This window comes from Caretta caretta, chromosome 15, assembly GCF_965140235.1.
Source record: "Caretta caretta isolate rCarCar2 chromosome 15, rCarCar1.hap1, whole genome shotgun sequence".
In the NCBI taxonomy this organism is placed as follows: Eukaryota; Metazoa; Chordata; order Testudines; family Cheloniidae; genus Caretta; species Caretta caretta.
In genome coordinates, this window is record NC_134220.1 from 7,937,974 (window position 1) to 7,956,801 (window position 18,828).

At 43.9% G+C, this 18,828-nt stretch overlaps 1 protein-coding gene across 2 annotated transcripts in view; it reads right to left on the minus strand.

Moving 5' to 3' along the window:
* Positions 1-18,828, minus strand: part of MED13L (mediator complex subunit 13L) — a 452,622-nt gene that overhangs the window by 40,068 nt on the left and 393,726 nt on the right. For both annotated transcript variants that reach the window (XM_048821992.2, XM_048821995.2), the window contains 4 exons: positions 12,796-12,988; positions 9,869-10,313; positions 6,000-6,219; positions 1,382-1,570 (listed from right to left, as the gene is read on the minus strand). In XM_048821992.2, the coding sequence (XP_048677949.1) occupies positions 1,382-1,570; positions 6,000-6,219; positions 9,869-10,313; positions 12,796-12,988 (1,047 nt within the window). The remainder of the gene's footprint in view (positions 1-1,381; positions 1,571-5,999; positions 6,220-9,868; positions 10,314-12,795; positions 12,989-18,828) is intronic.

Genomic DNA, 18,828 nt, shown 5'->3' on the forward strand with positions numbered 1-18,828 from the left:
AGTGCACGTACAATGGAGAGTGCAGTCTTCTGCCCATCTGTGGTATACTAAATACAAACAATTACATGTGAAAATGTTACTTTTCTTGTCCTGTTAATTTTGTCTTCTTTTGTCTCTTTGAAAAATTAAAAAGGTGGCAAAGAAAGAATAAATAAATCAGTTTGAGGAGAAAGAATGAAAAGTAATGTTTTGGGTTCTTATACAGGTTGGCGCACCATCCCACTGCTGCTCTCTTTCTTTCCCTTTCCTTACCAATACTCATCCGTTTCTTTCCCTTCTCCTCTCTACCTATTTGCCCATTCAGATCTATTATCCCTTCCTCTCTCGTGGTGATCCTTTCCACTCTTGTTCAGCCTCCTTTCCTCTCCCCCACCCCTCCTCCCTCTGTTCTTGTCTGTTCTGCACCACATGGACCACTGTGCTGTCTGCACATAAACTGGAGAAGCTCAGGTGTTGCATTATAAAATAATGCCATACTGTCATGGCACTATTACAAAATACAACACCTAAACAATGGTGCAGGCTCTTATGCTGGGCCTCCATTAGAGTAAGACAGGGAGCTGCTGGCAGAGTGTTTTCTGTGAGAGTCCTTAGATTTTGGAATTCACTGTTCCCCTTGGTCAAAACTAACCTAATATCACTGACCTACGGGCATGTTGCAGAGTCCATTGGTTTGAAGAGACATTCTGTTTTTCTGGGGGGACAGGAGGACTGAGGACGAGATTTCTTTTGGGAATTTTGAGAAGTGTAGAGATTCTGATTTGGATGGTAATCTGTTTTTGATTCCTGTTGGGTGTATGTATGTGAGCAAACGTGCTGATATTTTGGCTTCATAATGATTTTGGAACTGCATTTTTAATTAATATCCTGGGCTCCAGATGTCCTTACTAAGTGTTTTTTATATTTGTTTAGTTAAATCTAAATAAAGGTAAGTCCCATGGTATTTCCCAAAGGATGAACATTCCTGGGAAACAGGAAGGATTATTCTTCACTTGAGACTTCTGAAATGCAGAAAACAGAGCTTGAATCTTTGCAAAGTTAGGATCAGATGAAAGACAGAATCACTTAACAGCCTACAGACCATTATAGTCATTTCATGAGAAGTGACAGAATCCAGAGGGGATTTCTCCATTTACTCTTTGCCATAGGTAGCTGAACATTAGACCTGAATGTGCACAACTACCCATTTCATATATGGACACATTAGGCTATGCACATATTCACCTGTCTTTCCTTTCCCCTACCTCATCATCTCCAATACCTTGAAAAGAAGAAAGCGACTAGCGACTCAAAGTATTTCCCATACTCATTCTTTCTGGGTCCTGAGAAATGAGATCAGTTCCTGAATCAGACTCCTTGCTGTCCTGGCAGGAGTACTAACCTCAGGGTTCTTGAGGGTCATCTCAATGCTGGCAGCTGGCCCAAAGCCAGTCAGAGACTTAATGTGGATCTGTGTGGGCAATGGTCGCCTGCATTGGCAGTACACGGAAAATGCCAAAGACTTCAAGTGCTGAATGTAGAAAACCTGTTCATCCTTCATTGTCTGCAGCATGTACTGGCAAGGCACGATCTATACATTTACGTATAAACAATAAAAACCAGGATTAGAAATACTGAAAGGGCTTATTTCCCACCCCAACAACATGAAATAAAACCAATCAAATTCAGGTTTATTTAGACCTGGCATTCATTCTTCATTCAGCAACTACAGACACTTTGCATACCAGTGCTGTACTTGTATGACGACAATGCCCACAAGGTTCAGTCAGGACTGGGGCCCCATAGTGTTGGGTGCCGTAAGTATTTCTGAGTATGAACAATGCTATATTGAACCACAGTTTATTTTACCTGATTATATCTCAGAGCAAGCTAGAAAAAAATCCTATTTTCCAGCAGCCCAGGACCACCCAAAACTCAGTGAAATATAATTACTTCTTGTCCCCTGTACAAGATACTGAACTGCAGTTAATAATTTGGGGTACGCTGACTGACCTACTAGAGGCTCAAAGTGATTTCCCCTTGTTGTTTCCTCCCCCCCGCCCCCAGACATTCTTGTTAAACCCTGATTTGTGCTGGAAATGGCCCACCTTGATTATCATACACTTTGTAAGGAGAGTGATCACTTTAGATAAGCTATTACCAGCAGGAGAGTAGGGTGGGGGGGAGAGAAAATCTTTTGTAGTGGTAAACACCCATTTTTTCATGCTTTGTGTGTATAAAAAGATCTTCTGTACTTTCCACAGTATCCATCCGATGAAGTGAGCTGTAGCTCACGAAAGCTTATGCTCAAATAAATTGGTTAGTCTCTAAGATGCCACAAGTACTCCTTTTCTTAAAGTGAAAACTGGCTTCCTATGTCAATTTCGTTGTAAATACCACTGAACTGAAGAAGAGAGAGATGATTTGCCCACCTATGTCCTCTACATTGCTAAACTCCTCCTCTGGCTCCACTCCAACCTTTTGGCTTCATACTGCAGTTTAGGAAGGGAAAATACCTAGTTATGTATATACATCCTACTGGAGTGCACTATGGAGAGGAACTGTTTGAGTTTAAAAGAAATACCCTAATACTGTGGGGCAGTTTTTATGTTTAACCTCAATGAAACCAGAATCTCGTAAGTGGAGGTCAGGTCAGATCACCAGCTTGTCTATGATAGAGGACATGGAGCATACATATGAGACTGAAGGTGGATGCAGAGCAAAACCCTATACCCAAACATTCCTGAAACTTGAGCATGTTTTTTAACCCAGGTCTGAATTTCTCAGATGGCCTTACTGAAACTTTGGGGCTAAACACCCTGAACTTCGCATTTCAAGCTGAGCTCTCATATAGAATCATAGAATATCAGGGTTGGAAGGGACCTCAGGAGGTCATCTAGTCCAACCCCCTGCTCAAAGCAGGACCAATCCCCAACTAAATCATCCCAGCCAGGGCTTTGTCAAGCCTGACCTTAAAAACTTCTAAGGAAGGAGATTCCACCACCTCCCTAGGTAACGCATTCCAGTGTTTCACCACCCTCCTAGTGAAAAAGATTTTCCTAATTTCCAACCTAAATCTCCCCCACTGCAACTTGAGACCATTACTCCTTGTTCTGTCATCTGCTACCACTGAGAACAGTCTAGAGCCATCCTCTTTGGAAGCCCCTTTCGGGTAGCTGAAAGCAGCTATCAAATCCCCCCTCATTCTTCTCTTCCGTAGACTAAACATCACCAGTTCCCTCAGCCTCGCCTCGTAACTCATGTGCTCCAGTCCCCTAATCATTTTTGTTGCCCTCCGCTGGACTCTTTCCAATTTTTCCACATCCTTCTTGTAGTGTGGGGCCCAAAACTGGACACAGTACTCCAGATGAGGCCTCACCAGTGTCGAATAGAGGGGAACGACCACGTCCCTCGATCTGCTGGCAATGCCCCTACGTATACATCCCAAAATGCCATTGGCCTTCTTGGCAACAAGGGCACACTGTTGACTCAGATCCAGCTTCTCGTCCACTGTAGCCCCTAGGTCCTTTTCTGCAGAACTGCTGCCAAGCCATTCGGTCCCTAGTCTGTAGCGGTGCATGGGATTCTTCCGTCCTTAGTGCAGGACTCTGCACTTGTCCTTGTTGAACCTCATCAGATTTCTTTTGGACCAATCCTCTAATATATATAGCTGTGGTTCTCCTTTTCTTAATATAGGAAGAAAACGGTGGCAATCTCAGGAACTATATGGTTACTGTTATTAAACAGGTTAACTTTTATTAGTGACCACTGTACCTGCACCTCCTCTTTTATGCCACTTTTGTTGGTTTGTTCTGTGGGCCAACACTACCTCTCTGATGGTGAATTGTGTCACAGTGTCACATTACACACAATAGTATGACTAACTGTTGCAATACAATTACATTCATAAAGCAAAATTAGATGTATTCCCCCAAAACATAAATGTTTCTCCATGGAAGAGACAGGCCCACAATATAAAGATTACCCTATGAAAAATGAGAAGTCTGGTGGCCAGAGCCTATCCTCATGGATGAAAACAGGAAAAACAAGAAAGAAAATAAATAAAATAAATGTTCTTTCAGAAACAGAACAAATGATACAAGAAGAATCTTTTCAGTGCAAATCCCTTTTTAATTGAGAATTAAGTTCACTGTACTCTGCCTTGTCTTCAACACCTTCTGTAAGTACCATTGAGAAACACAGTATACTACAGGTGAATCTGGAAACATATATCTTGTCTTTTAGGTGGTAAGCTCATTGGGACTTAGTCTATCATTTATTATGTTTGATACAGTGCCTAGCACAATGACGGCTAACCTGTTGTGGCCTTTAGGCGCTACCTCAATCTAAATACTAAATAATAACAATAACTAACAATAAAGGACATTATCTGTGGTGTATACTGTCCACTAAATTTAAGTACCATAGTGTTTAATTGCATAATCTGTTTATCACGGTTTCAGTAGCAGGACTCTTTATATTTCTGGATCATACTAAGCTTATAAACGTTTTTTTAACTTGGCAAAATGCCATACATCAAAAACCAAACTACAGGTATGCAGAAAATAAACATGATGAATTGAGAACTGGCAAGCCTATTAATTGTTTTACACAACCTGAGATCTAAGTGTACTATTGATCTCAAGTAGTGCCGGATTTACACGTATTCTATTTCAGCCATTGAAATGATGATGGTTATTTTATTTTTAATATCTTCTGTTCAATCTCTTGGAATGAGCCAAGCTAAAATATTCAGCTGGGATACTAATATTACATTTTACACCAAAACTGTAATAAATAATGTTTGGTGATAGAAATACTTTAGGGGGCAGCAGTTCTGGAGTACAGTAAAAGGCCAAGATTATTAAAAGTGACAGATGTCTTTAGTCACCCAACTTGATATGCCTTAGGAGGGCCTGATTTTCAGACAAAAGACGAGTGCCTCTGTCTGAAAAATCAGAGGCCTTTACCTGGTCAAGTTGAGCGCCTAAGAAACAAGGTACCCAAACACCGGTGCCCACTTCTAATTTTCCCCGGAGGTGCTCAAACCCCGCTCAGTCCCAGGCCCCACCACAACTCCACCCCTTCCCCCAAGGCCCTCCCACACCTCTTTCTGCCCCTCCCCTGAGCGTGCCCCTTGCCTGCTCCTCCCCCTCCCTCCTAGCACCTCCTGCACACTGGTGAACAGCTGGGAGGTGCTGGGAGGGAGGAGGAGGAGTTGATTGGTGGAGCCGTAGGGGGGAGTGAGTGGAGGGAAGAAGGAGCTGGCTGCTGTTGGGTGCTAAGCATCCACTAATATTTTTTCATGGGTTCTCCACCCCTGGAGCACCAACGGAGTCGGTGCCTATGTACCCAAAATCACTCGTCTCTGGGAAGGAGGCAAGGACATAAAGTGCAAGTGGGCTGCACAAAGGGCCAAGTTCTGCTCCTGGTGACATCAGTTTAATCCTTGCATAACTCCACGGTAAGTAACTACTGCTATTTACTCAAGATTATATGAGGATATATTTTAACAAGCAGGTAGTAATACAGTAGTACACATTTTGCATCTTTTCACATTCACATCTTTTTGCATTAAACAAAACACCTTAAAAGTGAATATAATTACCGGCTAAGTCACAGAATATACACTAAGTAAAGAGATTCATAATAAACACAGCTACAACACTGCTTTGCCAGGACAATGTCATCACACTGTGTGCGCTATGGAATGTTACCCACTGTTTGGAAATCACCTAATAAAGAACACATGTTCTGAAACATGCACAAAGGAAATGATTTAAGAGTACTGTGGCTCCTTCTTGCATTATGTCACAACCAAGGTATTATTTTAACATATTACTTGTCCATTTAATAAAACACATATTGTAAATATCATCTAAATGTTGTCTATAACAGCACTTGGCACTATGTTCAGACGCAGTATCCCAGCCTCTATTTTACATCTTTCTGTATCTTGCAGTTAGCAAACGTTTGATGTGGTAGAATGAATCTCTAAAGAAAAAGATTAAAAATATTACCTGGAGAATGAAAGAATTCCTCATATTGTCGGGTAAGTTATCCAACATTTCTGTGTAACATCGCATCAAACTTAACAGCCAGTAGTTGGCTGAGGCAGATTCCTCATCTGCAGTGTAGGTAAAAGGATCCACCATATAGATGACAACTGCTGGAGGATAGGCATGGCTGTCTGCAGATTCTGGGTCAGTGGGAATCCCTATTCTCTCCCTCTCTGTAACACTAGAGACACATGTATTGTTAAGTACATAAGCAAATTACAAAGTCTAATTATTGTTTTGTTCTAAGAGTTAGGGTGGGTAGGGAAAGAGTCTGAAGGGGAGGACTGCTTTTTACATTGAGAAAATGTTACATCTATCCAAAGGATTACATCAAATCAAAGTACCTGTTAATAATTTGTTAAAGGTGTTTTTTAAAAGAGTGACACACCCTTATCTGAAACACCCAGAACAGTCTAGCTCTGAAGAATGTGTACAAAAAAGATTATTAGGACTGAATCAGTGAATGACAGTATACTATTTTCTGCTTGTGGTCATTCAATACAAATTGTTTTAGTCCTGGAGAAAGCTGGAAGAATGACAGGAGACTGAAGGCCTCTGTTTATTCACAGAAGAGGTAAGCACTTGCAGTCAAGGTTTCCCCACACTGCCCCCTGTGAAAGTGTCTCAACTCTGAATAGGAGGGACAAACATGCAGAGGTGAGAAAGGCGTTCAGTTTACATACTCTGCTGAGGCTGGCAACTAGTGCTAATTGTAGTGGTAGATTTTGCATAGGCCACTGAACAGAAGTATAACAAAAACTTCAAACAGGACTCTATCTGAATTTTTTACTTAAAGGACGAGAGCTCATTAACCCATTATGTTATGACAATTTATCAACATAACATCTACTTGCTAATATACATTACTGCAAAAGTGACAGGGAAAAAAATTACCCATCAAGAAGGATCTGCCTCAGGCAAGTAGAATTTTTAAATGGTGGCAACGTATTTTTCTAATTTTTAAAATAATGTTTTACACACTCCTGTTTATGAGGACTCTTTAGCAGCCCCAAGCTGAAATCGGCTTATCCCCGAAATCCATTCCCTGACATCGTAAAATCACACACTGGTTCCTTATTGGGGGGGTATTTAGAAATGCTGCAATGCCAAAATGGATTTAAGAAATAGCAGCAAGGCAGCATTATACATAGAACACCACCTAGTTTGCAAATAGATAAGAAAAAAATTGTGGGTCAAATTTTGCGCCTATCAACAATAACAGTGTCGTCTTTAACTAAACAATATGAAATAATAATAAACCTCATTTCAATGACTACAAAGGATGAATAAAGTTCACCCACTATATATCAGAGACAGCTGTTGCAATCACAACTGCCACAGCAGCAGCTCTGAATGGCTGTGCAGGAAGCAAGGATCTCCTGCGCTTTCAGGAATGTCCATGTGGCTTAAGGGAAGGAGTCATGAACGCAAGAAGATAAGAATATGTCTACATTGCAATTAAACACCTGCAGCTGGCCCATGTCAACTGACTCAGGCTCGTGGGGCTTCGGCTGCGGGGTTGTAAAAGTGCGATGTAGATGTTCGGGCTCAGGCTGGAGCCTAGCCTCTGGGATGCTCCACTCTCGTGGGGTCCCAGAACCCTGGCTGTAGCTTGAGTCTGAACATCTATACTGCAGTTTTACAGCCCCAAGCCCTGCAAGCTTGAGTCAACTGTATTTGGCTGTATTTTAAAGAATCCTTATTGAGGTTACAGGGACAAACCATCTCGATGCGTAGAAATAATAGTAAATATGGCAGGCGACAGCTTGGCTTAACAGTGAAATCCTTGCTGCCCTTAAATACAAAAAAGAAGCTTACAAGAAGTGGAAGATCGGACAAATGACCAGGGATGAGTACAAAAATATTGCTCGGGCTTGCAGGAGTGAAATCAGGAAGGCCAAATCACACCTGGAGTTGCAGCTAGCAAGAGATGTTAAGAGTAACAAGAAGGGTTTCTTCAGGTATGTTAGCAACAAGAAGAAAGTCAAGGAAAGTGTGGGCCCCTTACTCAATGAGGGAGGCAACCTAGTGACAGAGGATGTGGAAAAAGCTAATGTACTCTCAATGCTTTTTTTGCCTCTGTCTTCACGAACAAGGTCAGCTCCCAGACTGCTGCCCTGGGCAGCACAGCATGGGGAGGAGGTGACCAGCTCTCTCTGGAGTAAGAAGTGGTTCGGGACTACTTACAAAAGCTGGACGTGCACAAGTCCACGGGGCCGGATGTGTTGCATCCGAGAGTGCTAAAGGAGTTGGCAGATGTGATTGCAGAGCCATTGGCCATTATCTTTGAAAACTCATGGCGATCGGGGAAGTCCCGGACGACTGGAAAAAAGCTAATGTAGTGCTCATCTTTAAAAAAAGGGAAGGAGGAGGATCCTGGGAACTACAGGCCAGTCAGCCTCACCTCAGTCCCTGGAAAAATCATGGAGCAGGTCCTCAAGAAATCAATTCTGAAGCACTTAGAGGAGAGGAAAATGATCAGGAACAATCAGCATGGATTCGCCAAGGGCAAGTCATGCCTGACTAATCTAATTGCCTTCTATGATGAGATAACTGGCTCTGTGGATGAAGGGAAAACAGTGGACGTGTTGTTCCTTGACTTTAGCAAAGCTTTTGACACGGTCTCCCACAGTATTCTTGCCAGCAAGTTAAAGAAGTATGGGCTGGATGAATGGACTATAAGGTGGACAGAAAGCTGGCTAGATTGTCGGGCTCAACGGGTAGTGATCAATGGCTCCATGTCTAGTTGGCAGCCGGTATCAAGTGGAGTGCCCCAAGAGTGGGTCCTCGGGCCGGTTTTGTTCAATATCTTCATAAATGATCTGGAGGATGGTTTGTAGATGACACTAAACTGGGAGGAGAGGTAGATACGCTGGAGGGTAGGGATAGGATACAGAGGGCCCTAGACAAATTGGAGGATTGGGCCAAAAGAAATCTGATGAGGTTCAACAAGGACAAGTGCAGAGTCCTGCACTTAGGACGGAAGAATCCAATGCACCGCTACAGACTAGGGACTGAATGGCTTGGCAGCAGTTCTGCAGAAAAGGACCTGGGGTTACAGTGGACGAGAAGCTGGATCTGAGTCAACAGTGTGCCCTTGTTGCCAAGAAGGCCAATGGCATTTTGGGATGTATACGTAGGGGCATTGCCAGCAGATTGAGGGATGTGATCGTCCCCTTCTGTTCGACACTGGTGAGGCCTCATCTGGAGTACTGTGTCCAGTTTGGGGCTCCACACTACAAGAAGGATGTGGAAAAATTGGAGAGAGTCCAGCGGAGGGCAACAAAAATGATTAGGGGATTGGAGCACATGAGTTATGAGGAGAGGCTGAGGGAACTGGTGATGTTTAGTCTACGGAAGAGAAGAATGAGGGGGGATTTGATAGCTGCTTTCAACTACCCGAAAGGGGCTTCCAAAGAGGATGGCTCTAGACTGTTCTCAGTGGTAGCAGATGACAGAACAAGGAGTAATGGTCTCAAGTTGCAGTGGGGGAGATTTAGGTTGGAAATTAGGAAAAACTTTTTCACTAGGAGGGTGGTGAAACACTGGAATGCGTTACCTAGGGAGGTGGTGGAATCTCCTTCCTTAGAAGTTTTTAAGGTCAGGCTTGACAAAGCCCTGGCTGGGATGATTTAATTGGGGATCAGTCCTGCTTTGAGCAGGGGGTTGGACTAGATGACCTCCTGAGGTCCCTTCCAACCCTGATATTCTATGATTCTATGATTCAACTGACACAGGCCAGCTGCAGGTGTTTAGCTGCAGCATAGACACACCCTAATGAGGAACTGAACTGGTAATACATGGGCTCATTCACTTATTTAGTAACTTACCTTTCCTGTCCTTCTTGCTGTTGCTGTGATGAGTTCTGTCCAGGTTCTGTGTCTCCTCCAGAACCTGTGCTCCCTGGCGGTCTGTCCGTAGAATTTCCCCCAGTGCTGGTGTTCTGCCCTGGACCTACAATTCCACTAAACCCTGAAGAAGAGGTAGTGCTCATCTGGTTAATGCTGGGTGTCGAGGAAGTTGCTGACAACTGTGGCACAGAGGATCCAGATGCTGAACTACTTCCTGCTACAAGGTTAGTGGTCCCACCATTGGGCGTGGAATTAAAGGAACTGCCTGTTGGTGGTGCCCCAGGAGCTGACAGACATGTTGAATTTGGGGGTACAGGTCCAGTGTTCCCAGGCATTGCTTGCCCTTGACTTGCTGGCGCTGAGGTTTGGTATTTAGGTGGTATCAACAGGCTGCTGTCAAGCTGCAGAGTGGCTAAGTAAGGTGCTGAAAGAGTGCATAAACACAAGGTAGATTAATGATAGTGTATCAGATCTCACCAAACAAAGCACTGTCAAGTCATACAGTACTAGGCTTTCAGAACATTTGAGGGAGAAGGAAAATGTTGAGAGTATAATTTCCGTTATAAATATTTAATTGTAGAATCAATTCTGCAATCAGTCCATTTTAATAATGTGATTCTACTATCTCTAAGTACAGGCTTGGCTTTGCAGAGTTACTACAATATGAAGAGAAGGGGAAGTGAATAAACATTACTACTGACATGTCATTACTTCTGGTTCGATTGTGATGTGATAATGCTGTATTTGTGGCTGTAGATGGCATTCAACTTCACATACAGCTAACTGAATTAGAGTTCACAATGACCATTTAACAGAGCAACTTTACCTTTGTCAGTCCAAGCCCTTTTTACATGAACTACTATTCTGGGAGATTTAATTTAATTATGGTTGTGCCTTATGCAACTTCATGGACTGAGCACTTCTGGGTGTGAGCATGGAGTACTTATCATATTAATCTGTATGGTAATGGTTTTACCCAGATATGTGGTAAATGAAAACTAAAAGCAAACTGAAATAAGTAGTGGGATACTGGCAATTGTTACAGATAAATGTGCTCGATTCTGACCTCTGTGCTTCTCCCAAGCATAGGAATCGTTAATGGATGGCACAACGCCCAGCCAGCAAGCAGTCTCAGAGCACTTAGGGTGTGTCTGCACTATATATATCTGCTATGACAATGAGACCCGCCATAGCAATGAGTTTCAGAGCCTGGGCCAACTGACTTGGGCTCATGGGGCTCGCATTATGGAGCTAAAAATAGCGGAGTAGGCATTCCCGCTTGGGCTGGAGCCTGGGATCTGAAATCCACTGCTATTTTTAGCCTTTTAGCACAACCCTGAGTCAATTAACTGGAGTTCTGAGATTCACTGCCACAGGATTTGTTTTCACAGTGTAGACTTACTTTCAGGTCTGTTGTAGCTGGTGTTACTTGAGCCCTAATGCCATTCTGAGTTTGAATGCTAAGGGTCAGTTTGGACCAAAGAGTGAGGAAGAAGAAAGATGGCTTAGTGCTACCTTCCCCATCCCCATCCACTACTAAAGGTTCTGCACCAAGAATAGCTCAGCTGGATCTAGGGGGTCTCGCTAAAATGAGCCCACCACGTCTTTAAAATGGGGATAATAGTATTTACTTCTTTGAAAAGCACTTTGAAATTTACTGAAGAGAAGTGCCATAGGAGCTAGGTATTATTATTATTTATTGAATGCTAATTATTATTTAAGTCTAATTGGTACAGAGCTCCTGCCCATGCTCCAGCTTCTTATTTTATGACTTTTTAAACAAAATAATTAAATCATTCCTTTACTAATTAACCTATTACAACTACCATTACTCACCTACCTACCCAAACCCTCAAACACTATCCTGAACTTCCCCTTCTGTGAAGTCATCCCTCATGGTCAGCAAAGGCAAGTACTCAAGTACTGTCAACCTCTGAGACACCAAAAAGGGTCAGGACACAGTAATTTCAGGACTTCACTGAAAACAACCTAGCGTCCTCCCCACTACCATTACATCAGAGGACTCTCAACTTGCACACCACAGTGATCTAAATTCATCAACAGTTCAGCAGCTGATGTTTGGAGACAATTACCTATCATGCAGACTGGCATTGTCTCATTGTTTTCTTGTGCTCCATCAATTGTCTATATCTTCCTGATGTCTTTTGTCTTACTTATACTGTAAGCCCTTTTAGGCAGGCACCATCTTTCTGTTCTGTGATTGTATAGTGCGTAGGACAATAGGGTTACGAGCCTTCATCCCTCAACACTAATATAAATAATAAATTGCCAAGGGATCACATAGGAAGATGGGTCCTCTCTCAGCCAAGGCCCAAGCCAGTTAGAACAAAGAGTGGGCATACTCTGCTTGCCAAGGGAAATGAAATAGCCACTACAAATTCTTCCAGTTGATTCAGTCAACCCATACCTATTAACTTAGTCTTGCTGAGTTGAATTTCAGTCAGCTAGTCCTAATCTGTGTAACCATTCGCTCACTAGCTCATCAGATAAACCATTCAATCACAATGACGTGACACTACATCCCAGATGTGCTCATTAACCCCGAATAGCTCAATATGTATGTTTACACCTGCACAAGAGGGCCTTTGGGATAGATGAGCAAGTGTCCAGTAGTACACTGATTTCTCAGCAGGAAACAGAAATTGGCATTTGGATCTCAAGAGGAGTTTACAGGGCTGGCAGTTAGAAAAAATACATCTTTTTACTTGTCAAGTGAATAAATGTAATATGGAAATCACGGAGAGACCATTAAAATGGAGCCCAACAAAGCTATTTTTATAACCATTTTACAGATCATAAATGCATTCAAAGGGAAAGCTGTTTCCCCCTCCCCCATAACCCAAAACAAAACAATCTTATTTTCATCCTAACCCAACTTCACTTACCCAGGTGATGCCGGCAAACTTGCGCATAAAGTTTGAGTCTGGAATGATTGTCACACTCCTCACTGCCCCAAGACTGGTTAAACCATTCGCTCACTAGCTCATCTGTCACCTTTTGCGCCATGGTCTTTCCCACCCGCATGATTCCATCACGTAACACTTTGCAGATTGGTTTGTGTTGGCCAAGCCTACACATCTGGTGGCACAAGAAGGAATATTTGCAACAAGATGCCATGTCCATAGAACATAAACAGTAACTTGATAAACAGTCTCATGCCCTCTCTCCAATGGCAGCCCCATATACTACAAATAATTGTAAAAATGAAAGGCTACTTTGTTCTTTATCTCTGGCTGACTTAACTTACATTTACAGTCAAGCTTGCGTTATAAAGTACGGTTTGTCCTATAAATTCTACAGTGTACACTGAGGTTGACAAGAGACTCTGGTTTTATGTTTGAAATCTCCAGGTGGAAGAAAGAGAAAGTTACTCACCTTGTGCAGTAACGGAGGTTCTTCAAGATGTGTGTCCCTGTGGGTGTTCCACTTTAAGTGTCCGTCCACCCCGCGCTTGTAATCGGAGCTTTATGGTAGCAGTGCCTGGTTGGGTTGCACATGCACAGTCCCCATCTCGCACCGCTTCAAGCAGTTAATTGTCACTGTGTGACCACCCGCCTCCCTGTTCCTTTTCTACTGCAGAGCCTAGTACTAAACTGCAAAGTAGAGGGGTGGGGGAGGGTAGTGGAGCACCCACAGGGACACACACCTTGAAGAACCTCCGTTACTGCACAAGGTGAGTAACTTTCTCTTCTTCGAGTGATGTCCCTGTGGGTGCTCCACTTTAGGTGACTTAAAAGCAGTGCCCTCCGGTGGAAGGAGGGGGCTTTGGAATTGAAGTCGTACCAGATGAGAGTACAGCGTAACTGAACAGGGTATCGGAAGATGCGTGTTGTTGCAAAGTGTAATGATGAATAAATGTGTGGGGTGAGGCCCAGGTTGCAGCCCTACAGATATCCGTGATGGGCACATTGTTAAGAAACGCTATGGAGGCCGATAGCGCTCTGATAGAATGTGTGCGGATCCCTGTAGGGGGTTGTCGGCCATGTTGGCGATAACAAAGTTTTGTGCAGTCTGATATCCATTTGGATAGCTGTTGTTTGGATATGCTGTTGCATTTTGATCATTCAGCAAAGGTGATGAACAGTTTTGGAGACTTGAGATTTTGTTTTATCAATGTAGAAGGCTATAGCCCTGCGGACATCCAAGGAGTGTAATCTGGACTATCTTCTATCCATGTGGTTTGGGAAAAAATGTCAGTAAGTGGATTGGTTGGTTGAAGTGAAAGGATAAGGCAACTTTAGGTAGAAACTTGGAATGTGGCCTGAGTGATACTTTATCTTTGAAAAAGATTGTGCAAGGTGGGTCAGCCATGACAGCTCCCAGTTCTCCCACCCTCCTGGTGGATGTAATGGCCACTCGCAATGCAACTTTCATAGAAAGGGGTAGCAGGGAGCTTGTTGCCATGAGCTCAGATGGAGAGCTGGTGAGGTCATGGAGAACTAAATTGAGTCCCATGGTGGGTTAGGATTGTAAACATCTGGTTAGGAACTGGAGAGGCCCTTAAGAAAGCATTTAGTAAGTGGGTGTGTAAAAGTAGAATATCCATCTACTTTGTGATGGAACACCATGATGGCTGATAGATGCACTCGTATTGAACTCATGGAAAGGCCCATCTGTTTTAGTTCTAGCACGTAGTCTAGAATGAGAGGTAAGGGGGCTGCCAAAGGTGCGGCCTGTTTGTGTTGGCACCATGAGTCGAATCGCCTCCACTTATGCATGTATGTGAGTCGGGTAGCTGTCCGACGACTGTTTAACAAGATGTTTTGAATGTCTGTGGAACATGTCATTTCAGATCTGAGAGCCATGCAGTAACCATGCTTTGAGATGGAGTCTTTAGGGATCTGGATGGATGGTGCATCCTGAGATAGCAGCCAAGGTAGAAGTGGGAGTGTGCATTAGGGACAGACTGCCATATGGAGAAGATAAGCATACCATGTTTGTCGTGACTATGTGAGGGATATTAAGATCACTGTGGATCTGTCTTGTCTGACCTTGTGAAGCACACGGGCTAGGAGGGGGGTGGGAAGGGAGCGTCCCACTTGATGAGGAAGGCATCACCCAGAGAATGTGGACTGAGTCCAGCCCTGGAACAAAACTGGGGGCATTTGGTATTTTGTGTGGTTGCAAATAGATCTATTGTTGAAAACCCCCACGTCCGAAAAATGTTTAAGAGTACATGTGTATTCAACCCCCACTTGTGCTCCTGATAGAAGTTCTGTTCAGGGTATCTTCTGTGGTATTCTGACAACCAGGTAGATATGATGCTGTAATATGGACATTGTGCTTGATGCACCATTGCCAGAGTCACATTGCTTCTACACAGAGAGAGTGTGATCGCGCTCCCCCTTACCTATGTAAAACATACAAGGCATATTGTTGATAAGGATCTGCACTGTCTTGTCTTTGATTATCACTAAGAAGAGGGAGCAAACGTTCTGAACCGCTCGCAGTTCTAGCAGCTCTATATGAAGATGGGACTCTGTCATGGACCATTGGCCCTGTATAGAGTGTGGTTTCAGGTGTGCTCCCCAACCTAGAAGGGATGTCTCCGTGGTGATGGTGAGCAACAGTGGATTCTGTAGGAAGGGCACGTTGTCTGGATTGGTCCACCACAAAAGGGAGTCTTTTATTTTATCTGGCATGGTGAGGCACTTGTTTATACTGTGACTATATGGGATATAATTTGCCCAGAGCCAGGTTTGTAGACATTGCATATGTAGTCTTGTGTGTCTGATGATGAAGATCACCGTGGCCATGTGGCTTAGAATTTGTAGGCAAGGTATGGCAGACGCTTGGGGCTGTTTTGCGCCATGGAGATCAAGTTGATTAAAGTCAGAAATCGTTTTGCTGGTGGGGAAGCAGTTAGAATATCAGGGTGGGAAGGGACCTCAGGAGGTCATCTAGTCCAACCCCCTGCTCAAAGCAGGACCAATCCCCAATTTTTGCCCCAGATCCCTAAATGGCCCCCTCAAGGATTGAACTCAAAACCTTGGGTTTAGCAGGCCAATGCTCAAACCACTGAGCTATCCCTCCCCCCCCTAAAAAAGAGAGTTGAGGTCTGACCCAATTAATTCCAGGTGTCGGTTTTTGTACACTACCCTTGTAAATAGAGTTCTAGTGTTTTCGGTGGGCTCTATCGTTACCTGCAGCGTTGGTGCTTTCAGCAGACAATCGTCCAAGTAGGGAAATATCACAATTCCCTCCCTGCATGGGTAGGCAGCTACTACGGCTAGTACCTTTGAGAACACCCCAGGTGCAATGGAAAGGCCGAAGGGTAGAACTTTGTATTGGAAATCATCTTGTCCTATTGCAAATCATAGAAATTTTCGATGTGATGCATGGATATATGAAAATATGCGTCCTGGAGGTTGAGGGCTGAGAACCAGTCCCCCTTTTCTAACGCTGAGATTATGGTGCCTAGTGTGACCATTTTGAATCACTGTGTTTTCACATATTTGTTGAGTCGCCGTAGATCGAGGATATGTCTCCAGCCTCCTATTTTTTTCCCTGTGAGAAAATAGGGGAAAAGAATCCCTTCTCTATGTAATCGGATGGTAGTTTCTACTGCTCCTAGAGATATGAGGTGAATTCTCTCTTCTTACAGTAGATGCTCGTGAGCGGGGTCCCTGAAGAGGGACAGGGAAGGGGGTGAGTAGGGAGTTTAGAGGTAAAGGGGATGGATTAACCAGTTTTGATAATTTCTAATATCCATCTGTCTGTTTTAATACTCTGCCAGATTGGGTAAAATGGAATCAGACGATCTCCAAAGGTCTCGCAAGTGGCAGAGGTTCCAGCACTGAAAGAGATGGGGTTCTCGGGCCCTCGGCCAGGGATTCAAATTTGTTGTCTGGAAGTTGATGACTGAGACGTAGTATTTGAGGGAGCAGACTGTCATCTTCTTGAGTTTTTCTGTTTCTGCTCCTGATGGCCATAGTATCTATGGCGTTGTGCAATGGAGGGGGTCGGGATCTTTGAGGGGCTTGATAACGTCCCTGTCTTCTTTTGATCTTAGGTGTGTAAATGCCTTGAGATTGCAATGTCACCCTTGAACACTTGAGTGTGTGTATCGACTCGTCTGTTTTGTCCGCAAAGAGTTTGGATCCCTTGAATGGTAAGTCTTCTACAGTCAACTGTACTGGCTGTGGGAATCATGACAGATGGAGCCAGGAAGCCCTCTGAAACAACCATTGTTGCTATGGATCTCACTGTTTAATCTGCCAAGTCAAGAGCGGCCTGTAATACTGTTCTGGTTATAAGCTGACCTTCTGTGATGATAGATTTGTACTGTTCTTTTTTGTCATCCGGAATAAACTCATACTTGTGTAGTTACTGTGGTCATACTTTGCCAGTACGGCTTCACAGTTGGCTAATCTTAATTGTAAGGTTGCAGCAGAGTATGCTTTGCAGCTGAAAAGGTTGAGCCATTTCCAGTCTTTGTCATAAGGGGTGTTTCTGGGGTATTGCTGTCTACCCCATTCATTGACTGCGTCAATCACCAGTGAGTTCAGCCCTGGATACGAAAAGAGAAATTCAGTGCCCTTTGCAGGCACGTAGTACTTTTTATCAGACCTCTTACAGATAGGTGGAATTGTTGCAGGGGTTTGCCAAAGCAACTTTACATGGTCCATAATCACATCATTCATTGGAAGGATGATTTTAGATGAGGTCGATGTGTGCAGTATATCTACTAATTTATGTTGAGACTCCTGGACTTCTTCCAGAGAAATGTCCAGTGAGGTGGCAACTCTCTTATGGAAGTTTTGGAATTGTTTGAAATCATCATCTGTGTTGGGAGGTGGGGGCATAACAGTGTCATCAGGTGAGGATGAAGAGAAGTGGACTTCAGGTGGATTGTCCTGGTCAGAGAGTATCTCCTCCTCTTCAGCCCCCTGTTCTGAGGTGTCAAGCGGTCCCTGTGGTGTTAATAAAGGTAACGGAAGCTACTGGATCGCATGCCCTGATTCTCATGGGAGACTTTAATTTTCCTGATATCTGCTGGGAGAGCAATACAGCGGTGCATAGACAATCCAGGAAGTTTTTGGAAAGCGTAGGGGACAATTTCCTGGCGCAAGTGCTAGAGGAGCCAACTAGGGGGGGCGCTTTTCTTGACCTGCTTCTCACAAACCGGGTAGAATTAGTGGGGGAAGCAAAAGTGGATGGGAATCTGGGAGGCAGTGACCATGAGTTGGTTGAGTTCAGGATCCTGACACAGGGAAGAAAGGTAAGCAGCACGATACGGACCCTGGACTTCAGGAAAGCAGACTTCGACTCCCTCAGGGAACGGATGGCCAGGATCCCCTGGGGGACTAACTTGAAGGGGAAAGGAGTCCAGGAGAGCTGGCTGTATTTCAAGGAATCCCTGTTGAGGTTACAGGGACAAACCATCCCAATGAGTCGAAAGAATAGTAAATATGGCAGGCGACCAGCTTGGCTTAATGGTGAAATCTTAGCAGATCTTAAACATAAAAAAGAAGCTTACAAGAAGTGGAAGGTTGGACATATGACCAGGGAAGAGTATAAAAATATTGCTCGGGCATGTAGGAATGTTATCAGGAGGGCCAAATCGCACCTGGAGCTGCAGCTAGCCAGAGATGTCAAGAGTAACAAGAAGGGTTTCTTCAGGTATGTTGGCAACAAGAAGAAAGCCAAGGAATGTGTGGGCCCCTTACTGAATGAGGGAGGCAAACTAGTGACAGAGGATGTGGAAAAAGCTAATGTACTCAATGCTTTTTTTGCCTCTGTTTTCACTAACAAGGTCAGCTCCCAGACTGCTACGCTGGGCATCACAAAATGGGGAAGAGATGGACAGCCCTCTGTGGAGACAGAGGTGGTTAGGGACTATTTAGAAAAGCTGGACGTGCACAAGTCCATGGGGCCGGACGAGTTGCATCCGAGAGTGCTGAAGGAACTGGCGGCTG